Genomic DNA, 20432 nt, shown 5'->3' with positions numbered 1-20432 from the left:
CACATTGTCATTTACTGTGACAGTTCTGCACTGCTCGTACACACATTGTTGTTTATTGTGAAGGTTCTGCATTGCACGTATATAGAGGAAAATATATATACATATAAGAACTATGACAATTAAATGATTTCTGAGTATACATAAGAAGGACGCATGAGCAAGAAAAATGAATGTAAGCCAGAGAGAAATCAGTTGGGGTAATTATTAGGGAATGTCAATCTAACAAATATTCTGACGATTTGCAGGATAGTGGGGCTCTTATAACCTAAGTAAACATATTATGTATTGAATGGTGTATAGAGACATAGTATATACCAAGTAGGTATATGTTGAAAAGTACGGGAGGACTCAAGGGACTAAATGAAGTATCAAGAAGTGGAGTAGAGGTGTAAAATAGATTTGTAACTTTACCAGAAAACATTTAATTATAGTGTACATAAAGATGTATACTAGGGAAAGGAACCATGAAGCCTACTCATGCAGGACAAGGGGAGCACAACCAGCATTTGCTGAATATAAAAGGCAGATAGACAGACCTAAGAAAGGCTGATCTATACTGTGTGGAAAGGGGCACTCAGACTTCAAGAAGAATGTAATAATTCCAATCCCAAAGAAAGCAGGTGTTGACAGATGTGAAAATTAGTGAACTATCAGTTTAATGAGTCACAGCTGCAAAATACTAACACGAATTCTTTACAGACGAATGGAAAAACTGGTAGAAGCCGACCTCAGGGAAGATCAGTTTGGATTTCTCAGAAATGTTGGAACACGAGGCAATACTGAGCTTACGATTCATCTTAGAAAATAGATTAACGAAAGACAAAACTACGTTTCTAGCATTTGTAGACTTAGAGAAAGCTTTTGACAATGTTGACTGGAATACTCTCTTTCAAATTCTAAAGGTGGCAGAGGTAAAATACAGGGAGCGAAAGGCTATTTACAATTTGTACAGAAACCAGATGGCAGTTATAAGAGTCGAGGGGCATGAAAAGGAAGCAGTGGTTGGGAAGGGAGTGAGACAGGCTTTTAGCCTCTCCCCAATGTTATTCAATCTGTATATTGAGCAAGCAGTAAAGGAAACAAAAGAAAAATTCAGAGTACGTATTAAAATCCATGGAGGTTCGCCGATGACATTGTAATTCTGTCAGAGACAGCAAAGGACTTGGAAGAGCAGTTGAATGGAATGGACTGTGTCTTGAAAGGAGGATATAAGATGAACAACAAAAGCAAAACGAGGATAATGGTGTAGTCGAATTAAGTTGGGTGATGCTGAGGGGATTAAATTAGGAAATGAGACACTTAAAGTAATGGAGTTTTGCTATTTGGGGAGCAAAATAACTGATGATGGTCGAAGTAGAGAAGATATAAAATGTAGACTGGCAACGGCAAGGAAAGCGTTTCTGAAGAAGAGAAATTTGTTAACATTGAGTATAGATCTAAGTGTCAGGAAGTCATTTCTGAAAGTATTTGTATGGAGTGTAGCCACGTATGGAAGTGAAATATGGACAGTAAATAGTTTGGACAAGAAGAGAATAGAAGCTTTCGAAATGTGGTGCTACAGAAGAATGCTATAGATTAGATGGGTAGATCACATAACTAATGAGGAATTGGGGAGAAGAGGAGTTTGTGCCACAACTTGCCAAGAAGAAGGGACCGGTTGGTAGGACATGTTCTGAGGCATCAAGGGATCACCAATTTAGTATTGGAGGACAGCGTGGAGGGTAAAAATCGTAGAGGGAGACCAAGAGACGACTACACTAAGCAGATTCAGAAGGATGTAGGTTGCAGTAATTATTGGGAGATGATGAAGCTTGCACAGGATAGGGTAGCATGGAGAGCTGCATCAAACCAGTCTCAGGACTGAAGACCACCACCACCACCACAACAACAACAACAACAACAACAACAACAACATGAGTGTTGGAAAGAACACTTTCATTTGCCTAGAGTTCCTCCAGAATACAAACTACTATGAATAATGATACTAGTCAGTACTGAGGAAAAATAGTACAAAAAATTATAATACAGGATGAAATATTTAATTGTCCATAACATCTGGAATTTATGATTGGACCTGAAAAGAAAGTCCTCGCCATTTATAACTAAAAGAAATGCAGAATTAAATCAAAAATAGGGGCTTATGTTCTAAAAACAAAGTAGAGTAAAGAATCAGTGGAAAGCCTATAGAGTACAAGGAATTATAAAGAAAAAAAGAGGAAATTGTGTATAAAATTTTATGTAGTACATGATTACTTTTGAAGTGTGGATTGTTACTAGTGCGATATTAATGTACATAATGGTTATGTATAAAATACTGCGTGTTCGATCTGAGGAGGGGGATATGTAGTTCTACGAGAATTTACACGTAAATTCTGGAACCACTCGACCTTTGCCTCAAACACGCAATATTTTAAAGATAAGTGTCATAGAGAGCCTATTTACTGCGCAACACGTACGTGTGTGTGTGTGTGTGTGTGTGTGTGTGTGTGTGTGTGTGTGTGTGTGTGCAGGATGGACGATGGACCTGGGAGGACAGGAGCTGCGTAGGACGAGCGACGCTGACAAGTGTTTGCCACTCGCACCGTAGAAGCTGTATGTGATGTACAAGGAGCGAGCATGCATTATTTTTTGATGGTGTAATGATTGTAATTGTTATGAAGAATGAAACGTGTTTTGACTAGAGACTTTTTCTTAATCTTGGTGTAAGACTTGCGAGAAGCAAAACCTGTTTTTGAATTTCTGGTGGTTATGAAACCCACCACAATGTAATAGTATCTAACAGGTATCCTTGTAGTTGAGTTGCAAGAATTTGTGGAGATGAAAATATATCTGAACTTAACTGCAGGTACGAGGATACCGAGTTATTTCTAGAGACAGAGAGAGTATTTGTTAGTTCCTGTAACCAGCATTATTTCTTCGGAGAGAAGAAGTTGTGGTGATTGATGCAGCCACATATTCAGAGAAGAAGATCAGCTAAATGTTTCAAGTAAGTCAACTGTAGTAAGAGAAGTGTGAAATTTGCAGTCCAGTTTTGCACCGCTTCTCTTCTTGTCGCCGAAACCATTAGAGCATGCACATAAAGGTCTCTTCCTTTACTGTGTACAGTAGTGGCATGCTTTCTTCCATTTTGCATGGGAAAATCAAAGATCGGATACTTTTTAGACAGACCTCATAAATCTGTACACGAGATTTCCGCACTCCTAAAACTGCATCAGGATCCACTGCAAATACTATGACAGTTAGGTGGGAGGTGAGAAAACTTTGATTTCATGGTCAAGTGGCTGCTCATAAGCCACACATCATGCCGGTAAATGCCAAACGACACCTCACTTGGTGTGAGGAGCGTAAACATTGGATGATTGAACAGTGGAAAAATGCTGTGTGGAGTCACAAGTCACAGAACACAATGTGGCGATCTGATGGCAGAGTGTGCCCAATGAACATCATTTGCTAGAGTGTGTAATGCCAACAGTAAAATTCAGAGGCGGTGGTGTTACAGTGTAAACGTGTTTTTCATGGTGGGGGCTTGCACCCCTTGTTGTTTTGCATGGCACTATCACAGCACAAGCCTACATTTATGTTTTAAGCACCTTACTGCTTTGCACTGTTGTAGAGCAATTTGGGGATGGCGATTGCATCTTTCAGCACGATCGAGGACCCGTTCATAATACACGGCCTGTGGCAGAGTGGTTACATGACAATAACAGCCCTGTAATGGACTGGCCTGCACAGTGTCCTGTCCTGAATGCTATAGAACAGCTTTGGAATGTTTTGGAACGCCGACTTCGTGCCAGGCCTCACCGGCTGACATTGATACCTCTCCTCAGTGCAGCACACCATGAAGAATGGGCTGCCATTCCCCAAGAAACCTTCCAGCACCTGATTGAACATATGGCTGCAAGAGTGGAAGCTGTCATCAAGGCTAAGGGTGGGCCAACACCATACTGAATTCCAGCATTACCGATGGAGTGTGCCACGATCTTCTAAGTCATTTTCAGCCAGATGTCTGGATACTTTTGATCACATAGTGTATATGAAAGTAGCTGTAGGCTTATCAACTTTGAAGTTATTGCATGTAAATTTACATGTAAATGGGTGTGTACCAATATCTATTGCCTGTGTTTGTATGGCAACTCCAGTATACTCTTCTCATATTGGTAGTAAAGCAAGTTGAGAAAACAGCTGGTTACAAGGCTTTTATTCTTTCTTTGCTTCAAGTTAGATTTGCCACATGGAGAGAGAAATAGCACTAATAACGATTGGGACCCTGTATTTGTCAACTAACTGCTCACAAAAGTGTTGCAAGAGATTCATTTTTTTTAAATTGCGCGATTTCAGTATTTCACAGCTTACTTGAAACAGATTTTTACTGTCGGCAAAAAAACCTTGAGTAGCAAATGTGCAGGGAGAAAGTGTCAGATTACAATTAATTAATTGATACATAAAATAATAAAGGAATGGAAAATAATACAAGGAGAAAAAACTCAAAAGGAAGAGAGATTTAAATACCTACGATAATGGATGGCAACTGGTCCAACAGAAAAAGAAGTTACAGGTGCATGAAAAGACTAGATGAATTCAGCAAACAAAATCCAACAAATTAATTGGGATTGGCTGGACATTGGTTTTTGGTTACAGTTTGACTGGGAATTTCTTCTCTAACTGCTCAGCATTTGGCTGAGTTTCAATGTTTCTGTGGGTTGGAGTGTTATATTACATTTTGGTGCTCTGTGATTAATCCAAGAGAGAAATCTTTGGATGATACAGCCTTATATGTGCTAGGTAAATGATCAAACTCTGTGCAGACACCTAAGAATTTACCAGTTGTTAATTTTATACGTTCTATTGAACACTCTGTTTTTAAAATATCTTCAGACACTGTTTGTGACAGAGCCATGCAGTTTGTCGACTAAGCATTCTCGCCAAAGTGTATTACAACAGCTGGGGGAGCTGCTTTGCATTCACTAAGGATGAATACTGATTTTGTTACCTTACCTGTGGACAAGGGCAATGTTATTGCTGTATTGGACAAATAGGATTTTGAAACTTCCTGGCTGATTAAAACTGTGTGCCCGGCCGAGACTCGAACTCGGGACATTTGCCTTTCGCGGGCAAGTGCTCTACCATCTGAGCTACCGAAGCACGACTCACGCCCCGTCCTCACAGCTTTACTGCTGCCGGTATCTCGTCTCCTACCTTCCAAACTTCACAGAAGCTCCCCAGGCTGTGGCTATGCCATGTCTCCGCAGCATCCTTTCTTTCAGGAGTGCTAGTTCTGCAGGTTTGCAGGAGATCTTTTGTAAAGTTTGGAAGGTAGGAGACGAGATACTGGCAGAAGTAAAGCTGTGAGTACCGGGCGAGTCGTGCTTCGGTAGCTCATATGGTAGAGCACTTGCCCGTGAAAGGCAAAGGTCCCGAGTTCGAGTCTCGGCCGGGCACACAGTTTTAATCTGCCAGGAAGTTTCATATCAGCGCACACTCCACTGCAGAGTGAAAATCTCATTCTGGAATTAGGATTATGTTCAAGAGGTGTAGAGTTTACTGTGTTGTCTAGTGTGTCACAGACTTAGTACTGACCTGAGAAAAAGTGTTGAGGGAAGGCTAACAACCTCCTGAAAAAGTGTTCCTTGTAACAAAGCTCTCGATGAGGTCTTAAGTGTTATTGTGCATTCCACTGTAGATTATATGGCCTTCTGAAGATCCATTGTGTGTAACGTATGTATTCTGATATGCCATGTAGCAAAACACCTTGCTATCTGTTGAGTCCACAAGTAGGTTGGTGTGTACATCACATTAGGAACTTTATGGATTTCTTACATTGATCAGAGGGACTGAGTTCGAATGTGTCCGATATTTTAATAAATTCTGATGTGATTTCTCTCTTCATTCATGTTCCTCGGTCAAATTCATTACAGTTAATTGGGGCTAGGTTTGGTGTTGAATTAAATAACCTTTTTCGACACGTTGACTTCCACTTATGGTTTACTCAATGAGCAGACAGAGGGAGTCGCAATGTGAAGCCTTTTGTTACCTATTATTGCAAATCGGTTAATGAAAGACTGAGGAATCTGCCCTGTAATTGAATATTTGCTTCACTAAGGGGCTGGAGAACAACTGCTACCTTCCCATCCTTGATGTGTTGGTCAGGACGACGGTTCATGGTACACTGCGACAAGCTATTTATGGAAGCCAGCTCACACTGATTTGTATCTTCAGGCTGATAGTTGTCATTATCCACCTCATCCTGAAGGCATACTTTGTACCTTGGCTCATAGGGCCAATGTCTACTGTCAGCTGAGTTAGCCCATCTTAAAGTCACCTTTCACCAGAATGGTGTGGTGTAATAGGGGATTATCAGGAACAACATGTTCCACATTTATACTCATAGGCCAACGAAAGATGTTCATAGTGACTGAAAACGTAGTTTAGGTAGTTTTCAAGTGTTGGGACATCCCTCTGTGGTGTATATTATTAACCTATGTACAGATTAGGAGTGAAAGCCACCTGCTCCGGACATCAACAAGCTCTGGCAGCAATCGCTTTGGCAACATGGCTTAGCAATGTCTTGGAAGTCTCAGAGAAAGGAGGTGGGCATGAATGAAATTGGCAGAAAAGTTGAAGATGAGATTTAAGAACTGTCACTTCTGATGTAGTAGTCTATGTACTACCATTAAATGCATACTGTGACTTTCTGAGAACTATTCATTAAAAACTATCTGTTCACCACAAATTGTAATCAATTTTAAGATTGTGTAGTAAATACAGAAGAATTGACAGTGAAATGCATTTGTCATTTAGCAGCTTGCATAGATCAGCACTCTCTTCCAGCAATCGCACCTTGCAACAGAAGTTATTTACAAGGTAAAACTTACACGGGAAACAGATTGTACATAGGTTTAACCACAAAAATAGTCACAACATTACACTTCATTTTGGCATCCTGATGCAGGATGAAAATTAGATGTGCTAAACGAAATAGAGCATTGGTTACAATAAAGATTTGTCATGAATTTTAATGAAAATAAGAGAAGAAGATACAAAGCTGCCCAGAGCAACCAAAGTCAAAATTGAGAAAATGTAAGTGGGCACATGCTGCGATATTGCCCTAAATTAGATCGAATAACTAAGAAGGTCAACAGCAATAGAAACTACTCTGCTTAAGCAACTTTTGGCTCGTTTGTGAAGAAGAATCTTATAGGCAACATGGAAGAATTTTGTGTTGTGACTTTGAGGCTACAGTTGTAGTATAGATCTCCAAGGGCGCCCCTGTGGCACCTGACCAGTACAATGGTGCAGCTCCACTTCACAGTGCAGCAGCCAGTCAGATGGCTACACAACGAATATGCAGCAGCTCATCTCCATGTCACTGAGTCCATGCAAATCACATCAGCAGTGCAGTGCAACTTGCTGCGCGCTCAATTAGGTGAGTTGTAAAGCAAAGTATTGTAAAATATGTTGCACTAATCTTGTGAGTTACCGTAAAAAAAAAAAAAAAAAAAAAAAAAAAAAAAAAAAAAAAAAAAAAAAAGAGTAAGAGGTTTCAGTGTGCTTGAGTGTATATATTGTTATTACTGTATGCCATTCACCACACACAAAAAGAAGAATTACTGGCTCTTATGAAAGAGCAAGCAGAGAAATTAAAGAAATTAGATGAACTGTCAACTAGTGTTAAACCCCTCCAAACTCATGGGGAAGCCACTGCACAAGAGTTATCTGATAGTATGGAAGCCAATAAAGAAAAGTTGTCAAACAGTGTTACAGATTTAAAAACACAAGGAACTTAGGTAGCTACGAAAGTGGATAAAATCTCTAATATAGAATAGACATTATTAAATTTGCCTGAGAAGTTACAGACTGAACTAAATAAACAGTATAATCCAGTAAGAAACTAAATGAATGAGCAGTTTAAAGAGGTACACAATGAACCTAAGATGTTAATTATACATTTCAAATAGACAAAATGGAGGTGTTTGAAAAAATAATGAATTTGGTGAAGTAAATCATGCCCCAAACACTTTGACTAGTTTGGAGGAAACTGAACATGTCAAACAAAAAGTAAAGGAAAAAGTAGAATCTATCAGCACTACACCTAGTTTTACGGAAAATACAGTAGAACACCAAGAAGAATTTCACTGTCCATGTGAATATAATACAGATACAATGTCCATAAACCTCGTTTTGAAAAATTTGTGATCTGTAATGGGTAATCATGCAAAGATTTAAGCTTTGAATGTAGTGTGTGTCAAGAAAGTTGGACCATACACGGAGATACTAAAGTATATACTGGGTTTAAGTTTGACTGTAATAAGCAAACGAGTATGAACAAATGTAGGAATGGAGTATTAAGCTGTGAATACAGTAGTTGTTACATAAGTTGTCAAATCATCAACTGTCAGTTGAAACAGCAGTGTTTGTTAGAAATGGATTCTACGGTAGGTCCAGTGAGCTACACTACATAGATGCACTTTGTTTGCTAATAATCAGGGATATCATAGACCATTAGTGATGCAATGTCTCTCAAATAGTTTGCTACAACACAATTTGAACTTTATTTATTTGATACGAGTGTATAATTATATTTATATGTGTGGATGGATATGTGTGTGTGTGTGTGTGTGTGTGTGTGTGTGTGTGTGTGTGTGCGCGCGCGAGTGTATACCCGTCCTTCTTTCCCCCTAAGGTAAGTCTTTCCGCTCCCAGGATTGGAATGACTCCTTACCCTCTCCCTTAAAACCCACATCCTTTCGTCTTTCCCTCTCCTTCCCTCTTTCCTGATGAGGCAACAGTTTGTTGCGAAAGCTTGAATTTTGTGTGTGTGTTTGTGTGTCTATCGACCTGCCAGCGCTTTCTTTCGGTAAGTCACATCATCTTTGTTTTTAGATATATTTTTCCCACGTGGAATGTTTCCCTATATATATATATATATATATATATATATATATATATATATCTGTTACTTTATTATCTTATTACTTATTTATTTAATGCTTGGTCACACCTAAAGGAGAGTTTTTGAACTACATCATGAATAAAAAAGCAGCACCTTCAGTTGTTATGAATTAGCTGTAAGATTAAGCAAATTGAAGACAATCACTAGACTTGTGAGTAGAGCATGTGGGCACTGTGATCTCTGAGATTACATTGCATTATCATAATTTAAATATAAAGAAAAATACAAGCATTTTTTTTTTCTTTCACATCCTAAGGCCTTGTTTCTTCCAAATCCCAGAATGGATCAAGAGAAATGTTTATATAATACTGATAAATTACAGAAATTCAAACCCTCAGGAGAATTTGCCATCTCTGCAGATTATACAGATTGGCAATTGCCTGGTTCTGAGTTAACTGCTTCAAACTTTTACATTTCATTCTCCCTGGAGCTGTTTCTTCTACTCTTACAATCATGCGATCTTTAACTTCAGTGTATCTTTCACTGTCCTATTTTCACTTTAATTGTCAAATGACACATCCAATTATCGAGGGACTTACTACAGTTCTCTCTCTGAGGAAAGAAACAAAAACAAACAGAATCCTTTATAGCTACAGTATACGATGTTGCAAAATAGCAATGACGTATCATATATGTTAACATATACAGGGTGTTACAAAAAGGTACGGCCAAACTTTCAGGAAACATTCCTCACACACAAAGAAAGAAAATATATTATGTGGACATGTGTCCGGAAACGCTTACTTTCCATGTTAGAGCCCATTTTATTACTTCTCTTCAAATCACATTAATCATGGAACGAAAACACACAGCAATAGAACGTACCAGAGTGACTTCAAACACTTTGTTACAGGAAATGTTCAAAATGTCCTCCGTTAGTGAGGATACATGCATCCACCCTCCGTCACATGGAATCCCTGATGCGCTGATGCAGCCCTGGAGAATGGCGTATTGTATCACATCCGTCCACAATACGAGCACGAAGAGTCTCTACATTTGGTACCGGGGTTGCATAGACAAGAGCTTTCAAATGCCCCTATAAATGAAAGCCAAGAGGGTTGAGGTCAGGAGAGCGTGGAGGCCATGGAATTGGTCCGCCTCTACCAATCCATCGGTCACCGAATCTGTTGTTGAGAAGCGTATGAACACTTGGACTGAAATGTGCAGGAGCTCCATCGTGCATGAACCACATGCTGTGTCGTACTTGTAAAGGCACATGTTCTAGCAGCACAGGTAGAGTATCCTGTATGAAATCATGGCGGTGAATCAAGGAAGTACAGTACATACTGACGAAACTAAAATGAGCTCTAACATGGAAATTAAGCATTTCCGGACACATGTCCACATAACATCTTTTCTTTATTTGTGTGTGAGGAGTGTTTCCTGAAAGTTTGGCCGTACCTTTTTGTAACACCCTGTATAATAAAAGTTTTATGCTTTTCTCATACTATGACACATTATGGTTCGGTTTGTACGATTTTGACACAGGAGGTTAGATCCTGTAAGCCAGAAGTAGGTTATGGAGATAGTGATAGTAGATTGACTTATTTGTAATGATGACTGACCGATGTTTGATGAATGTATTGTTCCTCCATACACTCGTGATTATAATAGGGGCATGTTTGGATCAGTTTTTGGGGCCTGTACAGGTGAAGCCAAGAAAAGTGGGTTCTGTAAAGCAAGACAACCACAATTCATCCTCCAGTACCCTTTCTTATGTGTGTGCCTATGAATGTTCCAAATAAACATTCCTCTCCTATGATATATATTGTCAGAGATCATAATAGATATTAACACATTCCACCTATGGAATGGCTGGCCCCCTTTTCATCCCATTCACATTATCTGGTACAGACAATATTATTGTTATTGTTGTTGTATTTTTATCTTCCTTACTTCTTTACAGGAAATAATAAAGGTTTCCTGGTACTGTAATGACTTTGTCAATTGGGTGCACCTGAGAGCTATCAACTGTTTTCATACAATAACAGCACCTTTCATTGCGACAACATACCTAGCATGTGACAACATACCTAGCAATCACGGAGCTCTGATGCAGTAACGGGTTGAAAGTGGTAATGGTACCAACTAAGTGAGCTGAGGCTGAAAAAATATACAGGGCGAACATTAATAAAACTAATAAACTTCAGGGAAGGATTTCTGTCCAGAAATGGAGGAAAAAAGGTCCTATGAACATGTGTTGGGAAATGCATCGTTGCCACAGTAGCTGGTGCTGAAGAGTGATAGCTCCTCTGACTATGTGCTGTGTGTTCCTTGTGTGCTGCAGGCTGTGTGATTGACGCAACACACTGTAAGCAGCAAAATGATCTGGTAATCGTGTCAGGAACAAGCCAAGATGGTTCAAATAAATTTCGGGCTTGCAGCCAGTCATCGTTCAATACTTTGCACGATGTTTCAACTGGGCACCTGCCAGTCATCTTCAGGTGAGCCGTCGCAGACTGGCGAAAATGTCCTCCGTTCTGCAATATATAGCGTACTGTAACTATTGTGTGCATGCGTAAAAACTTGATAGATGAACCACACTGCCCGCCGGCAGTGCCCTCACTGGTGAAATAGCAGAACTCAGTCGCCCTCTGTGTTGCTGTTTGCCGCAGCCATCGACGCACTCTGTCATCTTCGATTAGAGCAAATCATGGAGATGATGGGATTCCACGCACTGACCAGCTGGTAGCTGCTGTCATGGTTTAACAGATTTTCTGCCAGTTGTACTTCTACGGATTCTTTAATAATGGAGTCCCAGAAAGACGTTGCTGTGGACAAAATCATTGTTTTCTCATACTCCATTGAATGTCCAGTAGAAATACGATGTTCAGCAATAGCGGACTTGCTTGGCTGCAAAAGGCGGGTGTAACGTTGATGTTCAGTGCAATGTTCTTTCACGGTGCGTGTGGTTTGATCAATGTAAGACATACCACATTGGCACGGTATCTTGTAAATTCCGGCCTTTCGTAGTAACAGATTGTCCTTAACTGATCCCACAAGGTCCGCAAACTTCAATGGTGGGTAGAAAACCACTTTTAACTGAAATTTTCGGAGGATTCTTGCTATTTTAAACGAAGTGTTGGCAACAAAAGGAAGAAAAGCTTAAGATTGTTCCGGCACGTTCTCCTCTTTATTCACAACCTGCTTCTTAGTTTTAACTGTTAGTGCCCTGTTAATCTGCCAGATGGAATACCCATTTTCGCTGAATACTGTCTTTAGATGGGTGAGTTCTTGAGGTAAGCTATCTAGATCTGAGACAGTATGAGCTCTATGAACAAGTGTTTTAAGCAAACTCATGGTTTGTGATGGGTGATGGCAACTTGATGCTTGCAGGTACAAATCAGTATGAGTGGGTTTCCGGTAAACTGAGTGCCCTAGAGAACCATCATTCTTCCTTCGAACCAGGACATCCAAGAAAGACAAACAACCATCTTTCTCTATTTCCATGGTGAACCAGATGTTGCTATGAATGGAGTTGAGGTGATTTAGAAACTCCATTAATTTATCCTCTCCATGGGGCCACACTATGAAAGTGTCATCCACATACCTCCAAAAAACTGTTGGTTTCAGGACAGCTGATTCAAGCACTCTCTCCTCAAAATCCTCCATAAAAAGGTTGGCCACCAAAATAGCAAGAATCCTCCGAAAATTTCAGGTAGAAGTGGTTTTCCACCAACCATCAAAGATTGCGGACCTTGTGGAATCAGTTAAGGACAATCTGTTACTACGAAAGGGCGGAATTTACAAGATACTGTGCCAATGTGGCATGTCTTACATAGATCAAACCACACGTACCGTGAAAGAACACTGCCCTGAACATCAACGTTACACCAGCCTTTTACAGCCAAGCAAGTCCGCTATTGCTGAACATCTTATTTCTAATGGACATTCATTCAATGGAGTATGAGAAAACAACGAATTTGTCCACAGCAACGTCTTTCTGGGACTCCATTATTAAAGAATCCGTAGAAATACGACTGGTGGAAAATCTGTTAAACCATGACAGCGGCTACCAGCTGGACAGTGTGTGGAATCCCATTGTTTCCACGATTTGCTCTAATCGAAGACGACAGAGTGCGTTGACGGCCGTGACAAACAGCAACGCAGAGGGCGACAGTTCTGCTATTCCACCAGCAAGGGCGCTGCCGGCGGGCAGTGTGGTTCATCTATCAAGTTTTCGACACATGCGCACAATAGTTACAGTACGCTATGTATTGCAGAAGTATTGAATGATGACTGGCTGCAAGCCCGAAATTTGTTTGAACAGTCAATTCGCCGGGAAAATTTTAAAATTCGCAAGCCAAGATGGTATTTGTGTTTGGACAAGCAGATGAAAATGGTCAAGAGTCACCAAGGCTACACCAAAACAAGTACCCTCACAGACACCAAACACATTACACAACATTTCAAGCCCTTTTTGGGCACGTGTGTGTTCACGGGTCCTCTCAGAAAGACAAATGTGCAGGGAGGTAGCAGAATGTGCTTACACCAAATTTGGAGGACCTGATTCTACAGGATTTTGAGATGAACCCTCATAAGTTCCAGGAAAGTGGCCCACTAAAAAGGTGTAACTCAAAGTACAATTGTGTGTATCCTGCATGATAACCGCTACTATCTCAATCACCTGTAACAAGTGCAATAATTATCAGCAGTGGATATCTATGGGAAGGATTTTGTCACTGGTTTTGGCATCAGATCATCACAATTATGGGATTTCTGTCATCAGTTCTCTTTATTGACGAAGCAACCTTTGCCAGAACTTGCATCATCAACCTGCATAATCATTACCTGTGGATGACAGACAATCCCCGGGGAATAGTTGAGGTGTCTCATCAGCATTGGTTCAGCATCAGTGTGTGGGAAGAGATTCTTGGTGACAACATTCTTGGACCAGTTATTATTCCACAATGCCTCAACGGAAAAACGTAACTGGACTTCCTCCAGAAACCTCTGCCTGGGATTCTTGAGAATGTGACTTTGGCAATACAGCAGGTTATGTGGTTTCCGTATGATGGAGCTTCATCCCACCTCCGCGTTACAGTTCACTGGCACCTCAACATAATCTACCCTGGACATTGGATAGGATGAGGAGGCCCTGTAGCAAGGCCTGCTATATCAGTGGACTTAAACTCCCTGAATTTTAGCCTCTGGGGGCATCTGAAAAGGTTGTTTATGCTAAACTAGTTCCTGATGTGTAGACCCTTCAATAGCATCTTCACGATGCCTGTGACGCTATTCATAGAGAGACTGGAACATATGAAAGAGTGAAGCAATCCATGATGTGATGTGTGAACCTGTTCACTGCATACCATGGAGGGCACTTTGAACATCTGTTGTGACATGGATGTTGTCATTGCACACACGCCGTCCACTTCTGGACACCAAGTTCATAGGACCGTTTTTCCTGCATTTCCAGTTAGGAATCTGTCCCTGCAGTGTGTCGGTTTTATTAATGTTCACCCTGTACAGAGAAAAACAATGCATTTCACAGCCCTGGTTTGTTAATTTTGCTATTCACTGAAGTATCTAATGTTCACTCTTTATCATTCATTAGCTGCAAACCTGAGTTGGGAATAGTATCATAAACATGGGCAAAGCTCCATTTATTATTTACTTAAGAACCAGAATTTTGAAGAGAGAGATTGAAAGTTAACTGTGGAATTGGAAAAGAGCACACAAAAAATTTTGTGCTCCAATGCTGAAGCCATAATCAGAGTTATAAAGACTGAGAAAGCTCAGTGAATCAAACTATTTATACATATCCCCTCAACGATGGGATCGTGACATTATCAGGCCACTGCCTGAGAGAGCTGAGTCACACCATCCCATGTTGTGGAGCTTGTAAGGGGGAAGAGTTGGCATTGTTTGCATTATTTAGCACTTGTCTAATTTCAGCCCATCTTCTTTTCTGTTAAACTTTTTTTGTCCTTTCGAATTTCTACAGCCTTGCTATAAATTCTCGCATAGTAATGATTGGATCTTGGTAAAAGATATTGGAGAAATGAGTTTCATGGTTCCCTAGTTTCACAAGAAATCTCTTTTATTTAGCTCTGTCACCTTTCTGCTGTGATGCAGAGACACCTCAACAACACCGAATTTTCTGAGGGGAAGAGAAACTTCACTTCTGCAACTGTGCATGATATCTATGATCACAAAGAGTCAGTGCTGCTCTGAGAGTGCATCTATCACATGTGATTCTGTGATCTCTAAGCTAATGGAGCTGCAACTTTCTTCAGTAATAAGTTCTGTCATAATATTTGTGATAAATTGGATAGTTTAATGTTACAAACCATAGAAGTAGATTCTGTGGTGTCAGCTAATAGACAGAAGGAAAAATTCAATAGTCTGCAGATATGGCTCAAACTTAAAGGATGAAATTATGTAATTGCACCTTCTAGAATGCCAGTAGAAGGCACTGTTGCTAATATTGAAGATTGAATCTGGCTTTTTCTTTTTAATTTAAACAAGCTGTAGTTTAATTACACGTGGAATAAGCCAGAATACTGCTTAGAAGCAAACCACTTAGTAGTATCTTACTAAAAGTTAAATGAAAATTCTCTTGACATTTACATTTTGCCAAGGGCAGATCACATAACTAATGAGTAGGTGTTGAATAGAATTGGGGAGAAGAGGTGTTTGTGGCACAAGTTGACTAGAAGAAGGGATCGGTTGGTAGGACATGAGGCATCAAGGGATCACAAATTTAGCATTGGAGGGCAGCGCGGAGGGTAAAAATCGTAGAGGGAGACCAAGAGATGAATACAATAAGCAGATTCATAAGGATGTAGGATGCAGTAGGTACTGGGAGATGAAGAAGCTTGCACAGGATAGAATAGCATGGAGAGCTGCATCAAACCAGTCTCAGGACTGAAGACAACAAGGGCATTCAAATTATTCCATCAGGTAAGGGCAATACTACAGTAAAAGTCAGAACATATTAGAAGCAGGAAGATACAAATAGCTTAAAGGAGAAGCTGTAACTTCTGTTCTTAGCATAATAAAGAAGTTGCCTCTTATTTCTCCCAATCACAAGAAGGTTTTACCAAATGAAAGGAATTACCACCGAGATTGACAGACCTGGCATTCCACTGAGACCAACTGTCAGCACTAATGACTGTCCAAACTATGGGATAACCAAATGCTTTGCCACTCCCCTACAGCTATTTATAGAAATACTGATACTTATATTAAAGATTTTGGTCATTTTATCAAACAATTAAAATCTTTCAAGTTGAGTCCGGATTTCTGCTAAAGGCATGGCAGATCTCTTTAAACATTATCTCACATTAATTTACTTTGAACAGGACAACAAATGCTATGGACAATCTGACAGAGTGGCTATGGGATACCCACTCAGCACAATTGCAGAAAATTTGTATATGGTCAAAATTTGAAAAAGCAGTCCTTCAGATGGCAGAGGAGAAACCCTCATGTTGGTTTCAGCAGACTGGAGCCAGTTTCACTGCATGTTTTCAGAAAGAACAAGAACCATCATAATTTCTAAATTTTCTGTATGATATTATTTCTAATATGCTCTTCACTTTGGTGGAAAAAAAGGAGAAAGAAGGTCGAATTTCATTTTTGGATATACAACTACTTAGAAAACACATTGGAACTTTAGGATACAAAGTCTACAGGAGCCCCACTCACATGGGAAGCTACATTCACAGGAATTCCAGTCACTGTCCCTTGCAAAAAAAGAAGAGTGATCAAAACATTAATTGCCTGGGGTAAAAAAAAATCTTGGAACCACAGCAAGCCCTAAATGTAGGACTGCTTACAGAAGAAATGGCTACTCGGATAAATAGGGCACTGCACCCTAAAAGATATGGAGCTGCTAGTGAAAAAGAGCCAACTACTGGGAAAGTATTCTTCTCACTTGTAAAAACAGTTACAAGTTGCATAAGCAGAGTACCAAAAAGACGGACACTGACACAGTGCAGGTGCAGAAAAATTTGAGTAATGCACAGATCACATGCTCACTGCCTGTCACAGCAGGAGTACATAAAATCCCTTGCACATACGGTTAAGTGTACGTAGAAACTGCAAAAAGAAGCAGTAACATCCAACTTAAGAAAGAGAAGAGTTTGTGAAACAGAGATCAATCAGCAGAAGCAGATCATGCACTGTTATCAAGAAACCACCAAATTTATTTCTCTGACAATTTGGTTTTATCAAGCTGCTGGAATCATAACTATGCTCGGGTGTACAGAGAGGCCATAGAAATTCAAAAGCACAGAAACAACTTTACTAGAAAAGAAGGACAAAGTAGATAAGCTGTGAGCTGCCCAGGATTTTTCTTGGTTGAGACGTCTAGTAAGAAGTGCACTCAGCCTAGTGATACCAACTGAGGAGCTACTTGAATGAGAAACAGCAGCTCTGTGGTCTGGAAAGTTGGCAAAACACCTGGCAGAGTGGCATGCTGACCACATGTCCCTCGATACTGCATCTGCAGGCAAAGATTGACACGGCAGCCGGTGAAAATCCACTGGGCCTTCAAGGCCAAGAGAAGGAGCTGGTGAGCCTTAGCAGTAAATAACAGTACCAAATCTTCTCCACTGCAAGCTCCACAACATATGCTGGTGTGACTCAGTGATCTCAGCAGTCTGAGGGCATCTCAGTCTGACCATTGCACAGATACATAAAAACAGTTTGATTTGCTGAGCTTCTTTAAGCCTGTACTGTTTTCTGAGTCCCTGTAGCTCTGATGATGTCTTCAGCACTGGAAGACAAAATGTTAGGCACATCGTATATGCCTTGGACCATGGCCTAATGGCCACAAGACAAAAATCACAAGAAAAAGAACAGTTTTCTACTGGTTTTGGAATCATGAGTTCAATAGATGGAGGATGGGTCTCTAGGGTCTTCCATGCACCACATGCCCAATCTATTTGGATTTAACCTTTACAAACTATGAGCATCTTTAGAATTTTGGTTCACAGAGGCCATCAAGCATCTTATGCCAATTGTCTATAAACTGAAATTGTACTGTATTTGGGGAAAACGTGCTGTACTAAGAAAAACATATAATCTTTTCCAATGTCTTTTAGTTTGTTGTTTCACAATCTAACTACCAAAAGATATAAAAGCTGTTGAAGATATAATATTATAGTTGTAAGATGTTAGAAAATTTCTCATGGAGGAGAGGCTTCTAAAAACATGAGTAGAAATATATGAATGCCAACATCGAGCAGCTGAGTTGGTCAATCAGTACATTACTGTCACTTTGTAAGGTGCCATTTTTAATCTGTGCACTGCTCTGTGAAAGCAAACACAGCAAGAAGCAAAGGTAACCATTCACTGTGTAACTGAGATGAAGCACAGCTACATTTTCAACACTGGTTATGCAACTACTACGTGTCCACTCTACGCTTATATAACATATTGTTATACATTTGTGAATACTCAACACTTAATCAACAATGTATTGACATGATAAGGCATTTTAAATGCTTTTGTTAATCATTTTATATGGTTTTATAAGCTTTAACACATACTTGGACTTCAACTGTTTTTTAGACTTCATTACAGTTTATATGCACACCAGTGCTCCCACTTTGTATATATGCTTGTTCAATGCTGCTCATATCACCATTATTTGGTTGGTTTCCTTTGCACATACTACACACAATCCATGATTTGACAGTTCATTGTTTTGCTACTCATTGCACATATAATATTTTAATGACGTCACTATTTTATTAATTCTGCAGCATAGGTATGTTGTGATTTTCAAGCTTAACTCCTTTACATTCATTTTAGCAGACCTGTTTTACTACTTCAGTTCAATCTTTTCACATCTGTTTTTATACATGTATTTTCTTTCAATACTTTGTAGGACACTGCCATCCCACTCTTATTTTGATGTTGTGCATATGAGCCTATATCACTTCTGAAGATGACAGTTTAAACTGCTGAAACCATATTTTCTTGTGCAGCTGATGACATTTTTATTTTTGTTAAGATACTGTCAGTAACTGTAACCAATCATAGAAGTAACATTGTTATTTAGTACAAATATTGTACTGCAGTACATGTGTAGATTCAGTTTCACTTAAAGTGGTATTGAGTGGTATTGCATGAGAGAATGGTTTCACACTTAAGTATTAAGCATACGTATTTTTAAATAAATACCAAGGAACGAAAAGAATAACTTGTTACAAAAGAATGATGGCAGTTATTTCCAATGTTGATTGGGCATCAATTAACCTGGCAAATAGTACACAGATAAATTCTATCAAACAGCTTAAAATGATTAATGAGAAACAGAGGATCTGCACTCACTTAAAAACATGCATTTACAACAGAAATAGATTCATTGTAGATTACAGTTGAAACAATGTGTGCTCTTTTGTCTTTTCCCATACTCCTGTCATAATAGGATGGGAGAAGTAGGACAGCTACCATCTGCTACACACTTACTGGTTCTGTGCTGTGAGAAAAGAAGATGCTGTGTGCACAGAAAAAATTGACAACCTATTCTCATTTTCTTTAAAAAAGTATGAAAAGAAATGCTTTTTCTTACCATTAACCTCTTCTCCTTAATGAAGAGATTAAATGTGAAAGAACTGCATTTATTTCTATAGTTCATTGGAATAGCTGCGTCTCTTGACAACATACTCAGTTGCTAACATTTCTGTCTTTCTAAATAAAGAGAAACATGGTTAATCAACGAGAGAAAAGTATTTACCATCAATAAAAATGTGTGGTTTCAAGTACTAGCATTTTTGTCTTTTTTATCATGTGTATATTCTTATTTGCAAGTGATCTGCAACTGGTGGCTATACCACGTACCCTAGTAAATCATTTTGACATATTTAGTGTCCACAGCTCATAGTAAAACTTTGTAGCCATGCTATAATGATGTGTTTTGACCCCTCATGCCGCACTTTATTAAAGCTTCCACAAATTACTGCATCCAGACAATAAAAGAAATGAAAATATTGGAAAAAAGATTTCTGATAAACTATATGATTCATTCATTTTCTGCACTTGTTATTTATTAATTATGTTACTAATCACTTTGATTACAATAACACCAGTTATAGTAACACTGAACATTAATGTTATTACAACCTAAAATGATTGGTAGCATAAATGATAAATAACTGTTTTTAACTAAATAATTTAGATGTAAGGGAGAATACCCATCATACAACAGGAACATCGAGTCATCGACAGGCACACATGTAAGGAGATCAGGTTAGAAATGAGGGAGGGGTGGGAGGAGCATGGGCTAGGAATGCAGCATGTGGGTGCTGGAGCCAGTGAGGTATGGCTCGCGAAGACTACAATGTTGATGCATGGACTGAGAGGAACGGGAAAGGGGGGGGGGGGGGGGGAGTAACAGGGCAGAGGCTGGGGAAGCTATTGGGCGGAGGGTGTTCAAACAGTGGGTCAGTGGAGATTGAGGTCAGGAGGATTACAGAAGTGACAGTTGTTTTTAACCAAACATTGACTCCTACAAGTTTGGCTAAAA

At 39.6% G+C, this 20432-nt stretch overlaps 1 protein-coding gene across 3 annotated transcripts in view; it reads right to left on the bottom strand.

Moving 5' to 3' along the window:
- LOC126199949 (filamin-A-interacting protein 1-like) overlaps positions 1–20432 on the bottom strand; it is a 197677-nt gene that overhangs the window by 33584 nt on the left and 143661 nt on the right. For 2 of the 3 annotated variants that reach the window (XM_049936668.1, XM_049936667.1), the window contains exon 10: positions 19507–19597. The exons of the other annotated variant lie outside the window; for it this stretch is intronic. In XM_049936668.1, coding sequence (XP_049792625.1) covers positions 19534–19597 — 64 coding nt within the window. In that variant the 3' untranslated portion in view covers positions 19507–19533. Of the gene's footprint in view, positions 1–19506; positions 19598–20432 lie in introns of those variants that run through there. 3 annotated transcript variants of the gene reach the window in all.

The sequence above is a fragment of the Schistocerca nitens genome, chromosome 1 (genome assembly GCF_023898315.1).
Source record: "Schistocerca nitens isolate TAMUIC-IGC-003100 chromosome 1, iqSchNite1.1, whole genome shotgun sequence".
Lineage (NCBI taxonomy): Eukaryota > Metazoa > Arthropoda > Insecta > Orthoptera > Acrididae > Schistocerca > Schistocerca nitens.
The sequence above is the reverse complement of the archived record's forward strand: the minus strand, read 5'-3'. Positions and strand labels throughout refer to the sequence as shown.